Source organism: Apteryx rowi, unplaced genomic scaffold, assembly GCF_003343035.1.
Source record: "Apteryx rowi isolate R43461 unplaced genomic scaffold, aptRow1 scaffold_334, whole genome shotgun sequence".
Taxonomy (NCBI): Eukaryota; Metazoa; Chordata; class Aves; order Apterygiformes; family Apterygidae; genus Apteryx; species Apteryx rowi.
The window spans coordinates 239,587-253,805 of record NW_020449797.1 but is presented as its reverse complement, the minus strand read 5'-3'; the positions used below and the strand labels follow the sequence as shown (position 1 = coordinate 253,805).

The window sequence follows — 14,219 nt, the reverse complement described above, 5'->3', positions numbered from 1 at the left end:
ACAACTGCCACCATTTAAACAACACCTGAAAAACTGAAATCAATTTACAGTAACTTCTCAAAAGCAGCATTTAATACAGCCATGAATTCTCCAAGCTACGTGGGCATGCATACTTCCAGGTAGAGATACGCTGTGGCTGCGCCAAAAGGCACGGACAGAATGGAAAATGTATTCACTCCTACCAACTGTACGTCTCTCTAACGAAAGCAAATGGCTGAATAATCAACTGCAAATGACTTCTGGGTCACAGAAGGAGGCGGAGAGGTTGCAACCTTGAACTACTGCTGCTGATGTATAGTATCTTTATCTCCCTGCTCCCTATGGCATGTCATTGCTGGTTATCTAAAAGGATGAATGACCTGCCTGCAATGAATTATGCCTGCTTATCTTCCAGCCAGGGTATACCCTAAGTCATTAAGTCATCTAAGAGTATAACCCCAAGGGAATTACTAAATGAACGAGAAATCCTGTCTTGCTCTTAGCCTTTGTGTCAGACTCCCGTACACTGCTGCATCCAAGTGCTGCGGGGAGATTAAGGGGGGGGGGGGGTGTTGAACGTCTCTCACCTGTTGGCTTGGCTACCTGTTTTCTGCCACTGGCTTTTTCTGCTTCTGTTTTTGCAAGCATTAGATAATGCCAGAGTAATAACAGTAAGCCTTTCCCTCAGAGCACAGAAAACGCAGCCCCTCTGACCAGCAAGATTTGACAAACACAAACTTAGCAGCTGAAACAAACAGCCACCATGAGAATAGCAGAGAGCTCACAGGTATTGTATTTGTGTTGGGATATAATGGATTGTGTCCACATGAGAGTCTGCATTGCTTCTGATGAGTAGCACACTTTTTTAATTAAAAGAAATTGATTTAGTGACAGGATTTACAATAGGGTATCTGACAAGCCCACCAACCTTCACACATACATACGAACGACTGAGGCTTGATACATTCAGACCGGCTGATTCTCAGTTGAAACAATACAAGTATTAAAGATGTAGAGCACTGGCTCTTGCAAAAACTGAAGAACCTCCCCAAGCAAAGTGTACCAAAGAAGACTTAGGGCAAAGACTGATCCGCACAGCAAGCCTTTTCAGATAACACCTCATGAAGTCTGAGGGATAAATAACTTCCTTAATAGAGAGGAAGCTGCACATCTGGCAAAGGCTCACCCGTGCTTTATCACAGCCTTGCAAAGCTCCAGCTCGTTATTTGCCTAGGATGTTTTATTTACTATTCCTACTCCCATTGCTCCTTGCACTAAGTAACTCATGCAGGAGTTAAATATTTCCTTTCAAATATTCGCAGGACCTACAAAAGAAAGAAGCTCAGCAGCATCCTTAATGAGAAGGAGCTACACCAGCACTCCCAGACAGTGCTAAATTGTTCGGCACCGACAGCCTCCAAAGCTGTTTCCAAGGGGCTGCTGCTCAGGTTTGGTTTCAGCTCCCCGTTACTTGCAGTGCTGGTCTGCCAGGGTGAGCATGCTCGTCGGTGTTGTGTTGGAAATCAGAAAGAGAGGGCATGTGGCAGCGTGGAAGCCCCCCACGCTCCACCCCGGCTGAACAGCAACTGAACCGGCACCTCAGTTGACCTGAGCTTTTCTGGAAAGAAAAATAAGTAGGCTCCTCTGGGAAATAACAAGCCTGTCTGAATGAAAAGCTTTTCCTTTACAAAACAGCAACATAATCTCTAACCTTCTGCCTGTCAGTACCTGCACCATACATGAAGAAATGATGCACAGCGTCATTTCAACATCCTCTACTAAATTTAAAATGATAGAGTTAAAAAAAAAAAAAAAAGCTCAGTTTTCTTCTTGACTTACAGGTCTTGCTAAGTGAACACCCCTCCCAGTCTGGTCACCCTGATAGGTTTCCCTGAATGTTACCAGATAAAATATAAAACCTAACCCTTCCTTGAACTTTTCTGGGACTGAGCCAGGATATTTATATCTTTCCAGGGCAGAACTCAAACTAGGCCTTGTACTATCATTTGTGCCAAGAAAAGTCTTGCTAGGACATGTAAAGAGGAAATTGCTCTCGTTTCCATGTGGACATCAGAAAACTTGGTCTGGCAACAGAAGATGCCACACAGAAGGGTCAGAGAGCAATCAGATTTTATTTAGAAAATATGGATTCCACTCACCACACTTGTGAAAACTTTCTGGAAGACAGTTCAGGATTGTTATTCTTCTTCTGTGTTTTTTTGTTTTGTTTTGTTTTAATCTAGGATTTCTACATGAAACCCTTAAGTAATCCGTGTTTCTTCTTCAAACAGTACTTTACACCCAGAGATGTACTGGGCACCTCCAGAAATGTGATTTTAATCTTATCTTCCTATGCATAGTGGTTTGTATAAGGACTTAATTTTCCTTCTCTTACATAACACCTATTTTTTCATGTTGTGCCTCCAGCCACCACTATAAATGAGGAGTTAAACTGTATGATGGTGAAAAGACTTCATTAACAGACTAGCGTCTAAGCTTGTGAGCAGTCTGCTAAAGGAAAAATAAAAGCAACAGATTTGCAGGTTCTGTAGGCAAGGACAGAAAGGACTCCCTTGTTGGTTTCTATTTATGGTMCCACAGCAGGTGACCTGAATCTCCTCCATACTCATCCCCCTCTACAGAGCCTATAGCTTAGATTATTCACTTCTTAATGAAAACACCACCTGCCAGATGGACAAGAGAATAATTACATTACACTTACATTAATAAAATACATACGAGCCCCATTTGCTGTGCACAGAGCAGTGCTGTACGTTTGGATCTGTGTACAGTAGAAACACTCAGAAATGCAATTTTCCTTACTGTATTTTATGGTAATGAAAATCAAGATCTGATTCATGCAGTTGCCTGGTGCAAATCTACTTGATGTGGGAAAGGCAGCTCTGTCTTTCCTTATAGCCTGAGCTTGCTAGATTTTGTAGGCCAGGGTTCAACTCTTCCATCCACAACACGCTGCCATTCCTACCTGAGACCCTAGCAAAAGAAAACAGACACCACTAGGAATTACTCAGGAGGAGGGAGCTCTAATGGGAGTCAAATAGATGGAGGGACCCYACCTGAACCTGATAAAAAGGTCTGGATTTAATTTGAGGGGGTGAGCAGACGTTCAAGCCAATTATGCCCCTGTATCCCTAATATGATTCACAGCACTCCACTTACAGCATGTCCTGCCCTGGCCGTGTGTCTCAGGGAGCAGTTCCACCTCTCTGCTAAAAGCCTCATTATTCATGTTTCTGGGAACCAGGAGTAGGGAATTAGAAAACAAAATGCCTGAATGGGAGATGCAGCACATAATAGTTTCATCATTAAAAAGATCGCCATAGAATGAATCACTTACTGTATGGCCACTGCTGCTGCATTTGTGTTGAATTAAGGAGTGCAGAAAATTGATTTCACCTCACATGGAATGTCCTGAACTATTACTGCTTTTATCTGCAAGGGCAAGAAGACCAGCATGCATTTTATTCTCGTTGAATTCGTGTCTCTCTTCACTCAAGAGAGGATGCATCTTTAACAAAAAAAGGCAACGTGTTCCATGTTTGACCTCCAGAAATTCTGTTAATATAGGAATTTCACTGATAACATTTCTTTTGGGCTGTTCTGCTGCTCTGAACGGGAACATTTCTCTGAAAGTCTCCCAGCAAAGGGCTGGTTAAGACTTTGCCAATCTATTCTCACATTCTTGGCTCTCGTTCCCTAGATGAAGTGGAACTGCAAAAGACCCTTTGGGGACTTATTGCTCCCTGTTTGCAGACACTTGAGGAAACTACTGTTTRCTTTGATCAAAAATATGAATTCTGCCATTCAGTTCAATGGTACCAGGAATACATGAGAGGTATTTGCATTTCCTGGAAGACACTGTGTGAAAGAACAGGAGCGCAGCCTTCAGTGTACACAGTGTGCTCTCCCTGCCACTGGGGAAAGCACTAAAAGTTTCTCCTTAAAAGGACTATCATGTTTTGGGGAAGTAAAGAAAATGGAAGAAGCCCAGAGCTAACTCTAAACAATGCTCCAAAAGCCTTGCACATAAGCCATCCTGTCTTTCTGGCTGGCTACTAGTGCATATTTCCTTGAGGGAAGAAAACATCGCTGTCGGTTTGCCTGAGACCCAAATGTCAGTCATAACCAGACAGCAGTCTTGCTTCACTAGGAGCCAGATTCCAGCCCTGGATGTTTTCCATCAGGATCCCATTAAGTCTGTGCATGTGCAACTCRCTCAGACTTTGCAAGAGCCACGTGTGTATTTGAGAGCAGATTTTGATGTTGTTTTTTTCTGGCTTCATAATGGTTTTCATCTCCCTTAAATAACAGCCTGTCTTCTGGAAATTCAGTAATTTCTTCAACATTTTTACAAGTTTATCCCTCTTATCTGGCAAACAGTGTTGAAGCTATCAAATGTTTGTGGCTTTTGTTTTCACTTGTGAAGACAAAAGACTGCAAGCTGTGTTGAGAATGCAAAGTGGGGTGTTCAGGAACCTTTTTTCTCTATCATAACGACATATACACAGGTCCTGCTACAGCCACTATTTTGTTTCCTAGGTTCCACTGAGTTAATTTAAGCAGATGCAAGGTGTCACAGAAATGGACTAATGCCCATGCCATGAAACCAAAAATCGCCTCAAAACATGAAATACACAAAAAAGAAAATCTTTGCCATGAGTACAGTTCAGGTAGCTAGTGTTGCAGGTCATCCACGATCCTAAGCAATTTCCAGTGTTCTTGGCAAAAGCAGAATATACATCTGAACTCCTGAATGCAGCAATGTTTATTGTGCTAGCTTGGTGATTCACTAAGTACAGGATGTGCCCAATTATTCTGTGTATTTTTCCAATCCTATTTCATAAATTTCAGTTGCACAAGTACAGCAATACATTCTTTCTTTCTTGTCCATTAAAACTCATTTTATGAAAGGCCCTCCAACTTGAGCAATAAAATCACAAACTGGCTATATGTATGGGGTTTTTTTGGTTTTGTTGTTGTAACCATGGAATCAAAAATCTCAGCTGCTGAGTGCATATATTCTGTGATACAATCACTTTCTTTTTTGTCTCAACCTGCTGAGAAAAGTTTTGCCTTTAACATAGGATACTGTTGCTGTTCCAAATCCAAAAATTAAAAACAGCAGTTCTGAGGACACAGATATCTAAGCCAACAACATTTGGCTGCCTAACATAAAAATTAGCAGAATTGTTATTACTAAAAACAAACCATTAGATCTTTCCAAGATAAACAAAAACTTAGAATTCTGACTATCAGCCCATAAACAAAGCTTCTAATTTAGTTTGTTTGAACATCACACCATGGATAAAATAGACACAACTTCAATTTCTGTATCTCTACAGCTAATTTCACTACCTTAAGCAAGCTGGCTAGAAACTGAAGCTTCACCTTTTTTTCCTTTCAAGATGAGTTACTACAAGTAAACACAAATCTTTCTATTGCAGTTAAAATATCACCAAGGTAACATGGCCAACAGCAAGCTGATATCTTAACAAGCATGTCCTATACCTTGTGAAGCTCAAGGCTATACACTCAAAATTATTTTATAAATGAAGCGTGCCTTTTGTTACAAAAGTAGCAAAGAGGACAATGTGAAAGATGAACGCGGTGCAGGGTCCCCCATCTTCCACTATGAAGAGGCACAACAGTTACTAGAACCCTAGAAGTTAGGAAATAYGAGTGTATTCAACTGAAATAAAACCACATTCATCTAGAGAGCTCAAATCATCCACTTTAAGCAGATGGTGGAGCTGGGGATGCAGTGGCCCACAGCAAAGGAAGCCCCTACCTCCTAAACCCGTGACTGGGATCACCTTGGCTGTGTCTACATGAGCAGGTGGATCATCAGCAGCGCAGTTTTAAAGCAAATCCCCCAGTCATCCCCTCCTGTTGCAAGGTGGCTTAGCTCACGGGGTGGCTGTGCTGTGCCTGAACCAGATTCCCTTCTGAGAAAACTAAAAGGGAAATTCTGCTGCAGGGATGCACCAAATGCCTTCCTGTCCTTAACAGGGATTTAAAGGTCTGAAACAAGAGGTCCCTTGGACAGATTCAAACTGTCTGAGTGGTGGGGACATTTGGACCAGAGGACCAGACTAAATCTCGTCTGGAATAAAATGCTTGGTTTGAATACACTGTAGATACGGGCCTCTGCAACAGCTGCTTTGATCTACTCATCCACTCCTACCGTGTCAAACAGTTTGGTAACGTAGACACAGCCCCTGTCTCTCTAGCATAGAGAGCTGTCAGGACAGCCAGGGCAGCCTGCTATTCGTGCAGGACAGCTTCCTACCGTATTTTTCCTGGATATCCATGTATTATGTTATTAACAATTTCATACATTAAATTTGATGAAGGAGGTACAACCTTCAATTTCAAAAAGCCAAGTTTATAAGGCAGATCAGTCTTCTGGCTTAACAGTGTTGACAATACTGGGAGGATATTATCCCACAATCTAACCCGTATGTGCTCTCCTTTGCTAGTCCTTGCACATTCGATGAACCCCATCATGGGAAGTATGCAGGGAGTAGCTCCCTTCTACAGGCAGCAAACCTGCAGCTTTTACACTGCTCCATCAGGCTGAGCTCCACCTCCAGGGGAATTGATATCATTTGATGCAACCCGTTAATTAGACCACCCGCTCTCTCCAACGTGGCTCAGTCTGAAAAAATATGATCTAAAATATGTTGTCCATTTGGAGGCAAATACCCCATTCCCCTCACTAGAGGTTTACCTCTGTTAGCTACCCAGCACTCTGTTTAAGGAAATTATTGCCACCTCACCACTTTTTGTGTGCATCCAGCAGTCACTCGTCAGGCTTTGCAACCTCTCTTAGGAGAGACGTAAGACAGGCCAAATTAAAACTCTAAGCCCATTAATCACACCCTCATGACTTCAGATAATGCAACGTGCACCATATGCTTATGTAGGTCTTGCCTTCRGCCATAATCTAGATTATGGAATCCTCTCAGTGGAATAAGCTATGAGCAGGACTGCAGTGAAAAAAAAWATATATTACTGAAGTGAGGAGGGTTAGGCAAGTGTCATATGAATTCATTCCCTCTATAAAAGGCAGTTATGCAAGAAGTTCATACCTGAGCTCAAATGGGCTGATTAACATTCCTGAAATGAAAATCATCAATTCTTCACATAAAATGAGGCCAAAACTGATGGCACATACCCATTCTTTGACACGTTAAATGCTTCAAGTGGAGTTCAAATGGATCATTGCAGCTTCACAAAGTTGTCTGTGAAGAACTGCCAAAGGAGCAAAATTATGTGAAATACCACTTCATCATTCCTATGGTAGAGGCAATGTGCAATCACACAAATGGCAGTGGAAGAATGTGGCTGAAGTAGTTCCTCTGACCTACTGCAATGTACTGAGAAAGCTCTTCAGCCTTGCCACTGAATTGCAGGGAGTTAGGTATCACAGTAATTTAATGCCTATATTTACAGACAATATTCTACCATACTTTGAAGTCTACATGAAAATAAATCCTTTAAAAAAAAAAATCAAATGAAAACTGGGCTTACTCAAATTACTTTATTTCCATGCCATGTTAAATGTGAATTCTGTTCAGTGTAAGTGCACAATATTTCACATGAAAGAAAATCATTTTGAAGGGGAGATCAGCCATGTGGAGTTTTACAAAGATTTAAAATCAAACTGATCAGAAAATGAGTAATCCTATTAGACCAACTGTCTAAAGTCGATGTCTTTCTAAAAAACCTGTCGTGCTTTCAACAGATTCTGGCCCGATATAGGAAGTTCTGGGTAAACTGGTATGGTACACGACTACATGTTTACTTCTGACCCTAAAATCTGTCTGTCCTAACAGCTAAACCAGAAAAGACCTAGCCTGTTTTGATCTCCTTTTCACTCCCAGAGAGCTTTCTTATGGGGCTGCATGCACCTGAGTGGCTGAAGGAGCTTGCTACTTCCAGGTATATCYTGTTTACCCCAGCCATTTACATAGTTAACCCGCTCCCAATATATGTGCACCAGAGCACTAACATGTTGACATCCTAAATATTTTTAATAATTCTTCCCAACGAGGCACTTAAAAATGTGAAAACCTGTTGCGTCAGCTTTTAGTCGTGAAAACAAAAAAAGCTATGCTTTTGAATTGAACAAGAGCACTGACGGGTTAAGGCACTTTTGGTGCTGTTTCTCCAGCCCTGGCTGGAGTGTCGGGAGACTGAAGCTTTTACTGGGCTTGAAAACATTAACGGCATCCGTTGCCAGGGTCATACCAGTATTTTTGCGCATATGCAGTTTCACACAAATCAAAGCCTCATTTCCTCTGTCAAAAAAAAAAAAAAAAAGACATTTTTTCCTTTTACGTTTCGCCACTGAGTTTCTCCACACAGAGGACATTTATGTAAGTGTTCCTACATGAGCGTCCGCAAAGGACACACCCTGCACTAAAATACCAGCGCGCGGTGTTACTGCAAGGGCAGCGCTGCAGACTGCCTATCATTTCAGGTCTCGCCTGGATGCGAGAAAGCAAAGCGATCCATTTCTAACTCGGCTTGAATCACTGCTGTGACTTTCAATCCTTTTACTCAGCAGGAGAAACATCAAAAGACAGATGTGCACTTGAAGAAATTGCAAAATTTGTTCCACTTACATGTGGAAACAAATCCGACACAGACCCAGATCGCTCTGCGGTCTCTGACGACGGACTCCGATCATGGGAGAGGCAGAGGAGAGAAAGGGCTGACGGGGAATATGCACCTTTTGTGGACGTAGGGGCAGGCCCAGCTCCCGCAGCTGACTCCCAGATCGATGTTTAAGTCTTTGCAGGACTGGGGTAACCCTGGYGAAGGGACAAGTCCCCGAGAGTTTTCCCTGTGATCCTTAGATGCTTAGCGTGTCCTCTGAACAGTCTTAGCTTTGACACACAAAATGCCCGAATTTTTATTCTAATGCCTGCAGAGAGCGGACAGTTGTTTCTAGGCGCCAGAACTGCGTTAATTCCTGCCACTCCAGCTCACAGGAACAGCAGGACACTTCTGTGTGGCTTGTATGGAAGTCACCTTACACCGGCCTTTAATGAACACAATGGAAAATGCCTTTTTATCTTCATCAAAGACCTGCTATCAGCTCGAAATCTCGTTAGCTTAACAAAAATAAAAAATAAAAAGAGAGAGAGAGAGAAGGTGGGGTTGGGGGGGGGTTAAAAAGCAGGTTTCAGGAACTGCCCCAGCCTGTGCGAATGTGCAAGCCGGCTTCCGCTCAGCCTGCCTGAAAGGGCTTGTCTGTACCCAGCTGGAAAGCCCAGCCTGACACTAGGCCTGGGAAAGTCTTTTTTTGTGACCTAAAGCAACCAGAGTTAGCTATCTCCAGCACCTAGGCGCCAGAGTGGCAATGACGGGAGAGCAGTTTCCTTGCGAGCCCACCCAAGAGCCGAATTGTCTGTCCTCTGGGGGACCCTCTGCGCCTCGCCCAGGAAGAGGGCCGTGGGCGCTTGCCGCCCTCAGGGCTGCACTTCAGTTAAGTGCCTCCGTTGAAGGGACTGAAGGCCAAAGGAGCTGAGCCACTGGAGGCAACTCCAGGTGACTCCACCTACCCCTCCATGAGGCCCAGAGCGCAAAAATAAGCAAACGAAAACTGTGGAGGCAATTTTGCTTTGCCTGAGCCCTTTCGGTTGGAGTAATCTCAGATAATACGAGTGACAATAGCAGGTAATAAATAAATGCATAAATATCCAGCTGGAAGCCTCCCAAGCTCCTTTGATCACTGGTCTGTGAGTCACGTGGTCAAGTACTTGCAATGCTGTAAACCTACCTCAGCATTTCCAGAAGGTTGTGGGAGGAACCAGAAAACACRGCTTAACGCAAAAAATATTATGCAGTATCTCAGTGAAAACTAAAGAGAACCACAGCACTGAGGAAATGAAAGTGTGTACTGTGCGCTCCTCCGTGGCAAGACACTCACCCTCCCAAGCAGGCGCTGCTGGCAGCGGCTCCGGGGCTCTGCCTCGGGACAAATCCTGGCCTGCCGGCATTCCTGGCCTGTGCAGCACAGCGTGCCCCCGTGGCCCGGCCTCCCCAGCCCACGCCGCCAAACCACATTCCCTTGCAGACAGGGGAGTCAAAGGCTACCTATCCTTCCTGGACAGGTAGTATAGGTGCAAACGATGATTTTTATTGGCAATTACTCTGCTTCAGATGTTTTCTCTAAAAATGTTAACATTGCACTGTAAGAAGCAAAAAATTGGTTCTTTTAATAAAGAGGTTACCCTTCCCCAGCCCGTCTTGTTAACACAATGCAAAGGCGTCCTTTTAAGTGACCTTCTTCATGCGACTCCCCCTTAAGCCAACAGTAGTCAACTGCTAAAAATAGCTAAAGGTAAAAGCTGCTCCAGGAAGGTCCTAAAGAAGATAGCAGTGCTGCATGCCTCGAACAAGTCATTTGTCCATAACATCTCAAGCATTCAGATGGAGATGGACAGAGATATGCTTGACTTAATGGTTCTTTCCCTCCCCCACCCCTTCTTGGAAATGGTATTATGTTTGAACACTTTGCTCCAAGTACCCATAACCCTTCCTGACTTTAAATGCCCCTTTTCTCCAGGAATCGTTTCCATGTAGGCCATTCTATTTATGCTACTCTTCTCTAATCAGAGGATGAAAGACTATCACTTGCAAGAAAGGACTACTTGGTTCCCAGTCCATCTTCAGGCAGTGCCAACAACAGGACTGCTTACAGCTAACCCATGTACTCAGCTTACCTGTTATACTCCCAGCCCCTTAAGAGACGCTACATGGGAGCTTCACTGAATTTGTAAACTGCTGTTAAGTGACCCGTAGTAACCTTCCTTGTGCCACATACTTGGAAAGCTGTCGATTCGGATTAAGACAAAAGCCAACCAAAATTGTYGTAGGAGTTTCCAACGGCCTGCCAATGAAAGAAAACACGTATGCCTTTCCATTTTGTGGAGATACAAATGACAGCGCTATAACCATTTAATGGATGTAAACTCTTTCCTGCCTATAGCTAACCTTCAAGAAATGGAAGCCATAAATGACACGAACAGTAACTCTCCAGCGCCGACGAAACAAATGCACAGTATGAGTTGATAACCCTTCTTTGCTTCCCTGCTGTTCCTAGGTCTCCTCTTCACTTCACTCCTCTAGAAGTCAGAAAAGCTGAAGCGTGTGCTCCGTTCTTGAGACAAACACAAGTCAAATATTTTTGAGCAGTGAAAGAGAAGGGGAGCAAATACAGAAAAGAAATATCACCGAGTATGGGTCTGATACCATTCTACCATTGGAATCTTTTTCAAATTCTGAAAGTCACCTTAYGCTGCACTCAGTCTTCTCTGACTTTTTTACTTCCTCGTGAAGGCAGAGAAGACTCCTAACATGTTGCTGACCTTATTGACTGAATAGCTTGCAGCCTCCTGCAAGTTGCTCTGCCACTTCAGAGCTCAGTATTTCCCTGCTCCTCTTCAAGATCTTCAGTTTTACTTCCATGTGAAAATATAATGCAGGTAACAGACAAATAAAAAAGAACAGAAAACGGAGCTTGGAGCTTCAATGGCTTTAGAAGAGCCACAGCTCCTGAGTCTACAAACCATCATAAGGAACCAACCTTCTTGCCAGAAAAACGGTTGGTGAGGTTTGGGCTGATTTTGGAAAGAGCCAATCACTTACAAATGCAGTGACYAACCTGAAGCAAAGAAAAGGCTAAATTCTCCAGCCCCTACAGAGCAGAACAGGGAAGTGGATGAAGAATACAGAAGAAGTAATGAAAGTCCCACATTATTCTTACTTAAATCAAAACAAAGCACTTAGCATATCTAAAGTTTAAGTAAAGAAATCTATCTTTCCCCTGAGAGGTCTAGAAAGAGAAGTGGAGATTTGGAGGCTCTGGCATAAGAAATATATTCAGTTACAGTGCTAAACAAAAATCCATAGGCAAATTCACTTAGGAAAAACCCTAATGGTGACTACCCAATTTATTACTAAAAGAAAACTTCCTGAGGTTGCGATAGAAATGGACCTTCATGGAGAATCCAGTTACAACGACTGACACTACTGGTACTTCTATGGACCAAGGGATTCAAATACTATGAACTATCTTTGCAAATACTTCTCAGGAGGTACCAAAGGAGGTGAGAAAGGAAACGGCAGAAGAAAAATCCCAGCCCCAATTCTGAAGAGCACAGCTGCATGCAAACTATAAAGAAAGTCTGTGCAGAGGAAGGTATACAAAGAGAATTAACTTTCCGTGAAACTCCAAACAGATTTGGTAAAAGATTCCCCCTACCCCTCCCATAGCCATCTGAAAGTCAGATGTCCAGACAAAATTGGTGTCATGACTGACACAGATGTCAGTAAAATGGGTTTGAGGAATCACCCTCTGATTCTTTTTCTACTCACTATACAGGGGGCCATTGACTATGAATTTGGACTAGATGCCCCACACTGTGACTGTTGAAGGTAGGTGAGATAAGAAAACAGAACTGACTTCTAAATTTCTGTGTGACAACAGCAGACCCCAAGCCTCATGGTTAAATCTGAAGATCGAAGTAAGTCCTGCCTGAATATTATCAATGCTTTCAATTTATTCATATGAATTATTATAACACCAAATAAAGAAGTTACCAATAGTACTGAGACTTGTTGTTCACAGTGATCATAGTGGTTTACCCAGTAGTGAATACAGCAGCTTAGGGACTCTGGAAAGCAACGGTGGGATCTCTGTTTTTTATACAGCCCACCAACAAACCTGTTCCTTTAGCTGCTGCTGAGTGACTGCGCTCCGTTAACTGTATACAAAAATACCTCTTCCGCTATGTTCCACGTCAAAAAAAGTCTTTAAAGAAAAAAARTCACAATTTGAAAAATAAATAATTGGTAGGTAAGAACTAGTTGAGACTAGTTCTAGACTATAGGGATGCATCGGCATGTTTCTGTTCTTCATCTTTGGAACAGAAACTAGCATATGGACTAGCTGCAGTGCAGGCTACAGAGCAAAAGGAAGCACAGTTGTACCTTTAACTTCACAATCAAACTGAATTCAAAGATCCAAAATTCCTAGCCATGACAAGTAATTTATTCATAGTCTGGTGCATATGACACTTCGACACTACAGAGGGCAGCTTAACTGGCCTTCACTCTATGTCATTCTTATTTGTTAGACCTGCAATTTATTCCTGATTCCAGTCTATCCCTTTGAAACATTTTCTTCCCAGTGAAATTGCTCATGTTTCGGAAAGCCTCACTACTTCGATTAATAAATCACTGTAATTTCCATAAGGAAGATACTCAGTCAACAATGACGGTCCTCAGTTCTCAGCCGTTTCTGAGGTAACAATACTTTGTGAGACTTGTCCCCCATCATTCAGCAAGTGAAGGTCCCCTTCTTCTTTTTCTTGACCTGGGAGGACTGCTCCCCTGGTTGCCTCTCACAGCCCCTGGTACCACCTTCATTTTAACTGAACTATGGTGAAAAATGCTGTAACATTTCAAAACTGTAGTTTTTCTTTATTTCAGTGCACTGAAAATTTTAGTGCTTCAACTTTTTTCCCGATTCAGGCCAAAATCTCAAATCCAGAACTCTCTGTGAAACACAAATTCCTATTCCCAATCACCTCATTGCTAGGGAAAAAAAAAAAAAAAAAGCCAGGATAACACAGGATAACAGGATGTCCCAGCACTTCAAAGCTCCTTTCACTGCTTCATAAACTGGCAAATCCCCACAGGTAAACGGCAAGTCTGGAGCTTGGTGTCAATCTCCAGATAACTATTTTCAGCCTATGGAGTGGAAGAAGTTAGGCACAAGTTTCTGAAACATGACATACTTGTTTCTCTTCACATCACCTGGCACTTCTGTTTAACCTCCCTGACTCCTGAGGTAGCTAAAAATGTACAGTTCCACAAACACATACACTCCATACCTGCCAAACACTATTGATGCTTTCTGGGGCGTACAGATGGTTGTGGAACTAGTGCTTCATTAATGGAAAAATAGGATTTTAGAGAATTCCATTCATTCTAAAAAGCTTAGAAAGTCCATAATAGAAAAAAAATATAGCAAGCAATATGTACGTAAGTGATATTAAGAACAGTCAAGGACTAATAGAATAAAGACCTAAACGGTATACCTTTCAGGGAGGATAGGAGGAGTCCAGCTTATTTAGATCATCTAAGACTGAGAGGTGACCTGATCATACGTACCTTCACTAACAGAAGACCTCCAATAGCAG

The 14,219-nt window shown here is 42.7% G+C and overlaps 1 protein-coding gene across 2 annotated transcripts in view; it reads right to left on the bottom strand.

Annotated features, from left to right (window-relative positions):
- FOXO3 (forkhead box O3) overlaps positions 1–14,219 on the bottom strand; it is a 76,306-nt gene that overhangs the window by 49,100 nt on the left and 12,987 nt on the right. The window contains exon 1 of one of the 2 annotated variants that reach the window (XM_026071970.1): positions 9,941–10,025. The exons of the other annotated variant lie outside the window; for it this stretch is intronic. Within the exon in view, the coding sequence (XP_025927755.1) occupies positions 9,941–10,010 (70 nt within the window). The 5' untranslated portion in view covers positions 10,011–10,025. Of the gene's footprint in view, positions 1–9,940; positions 10,026–14,219 lie in introns of those variants that run through there. 2 annotated transcript variants of the gene reach the window in all.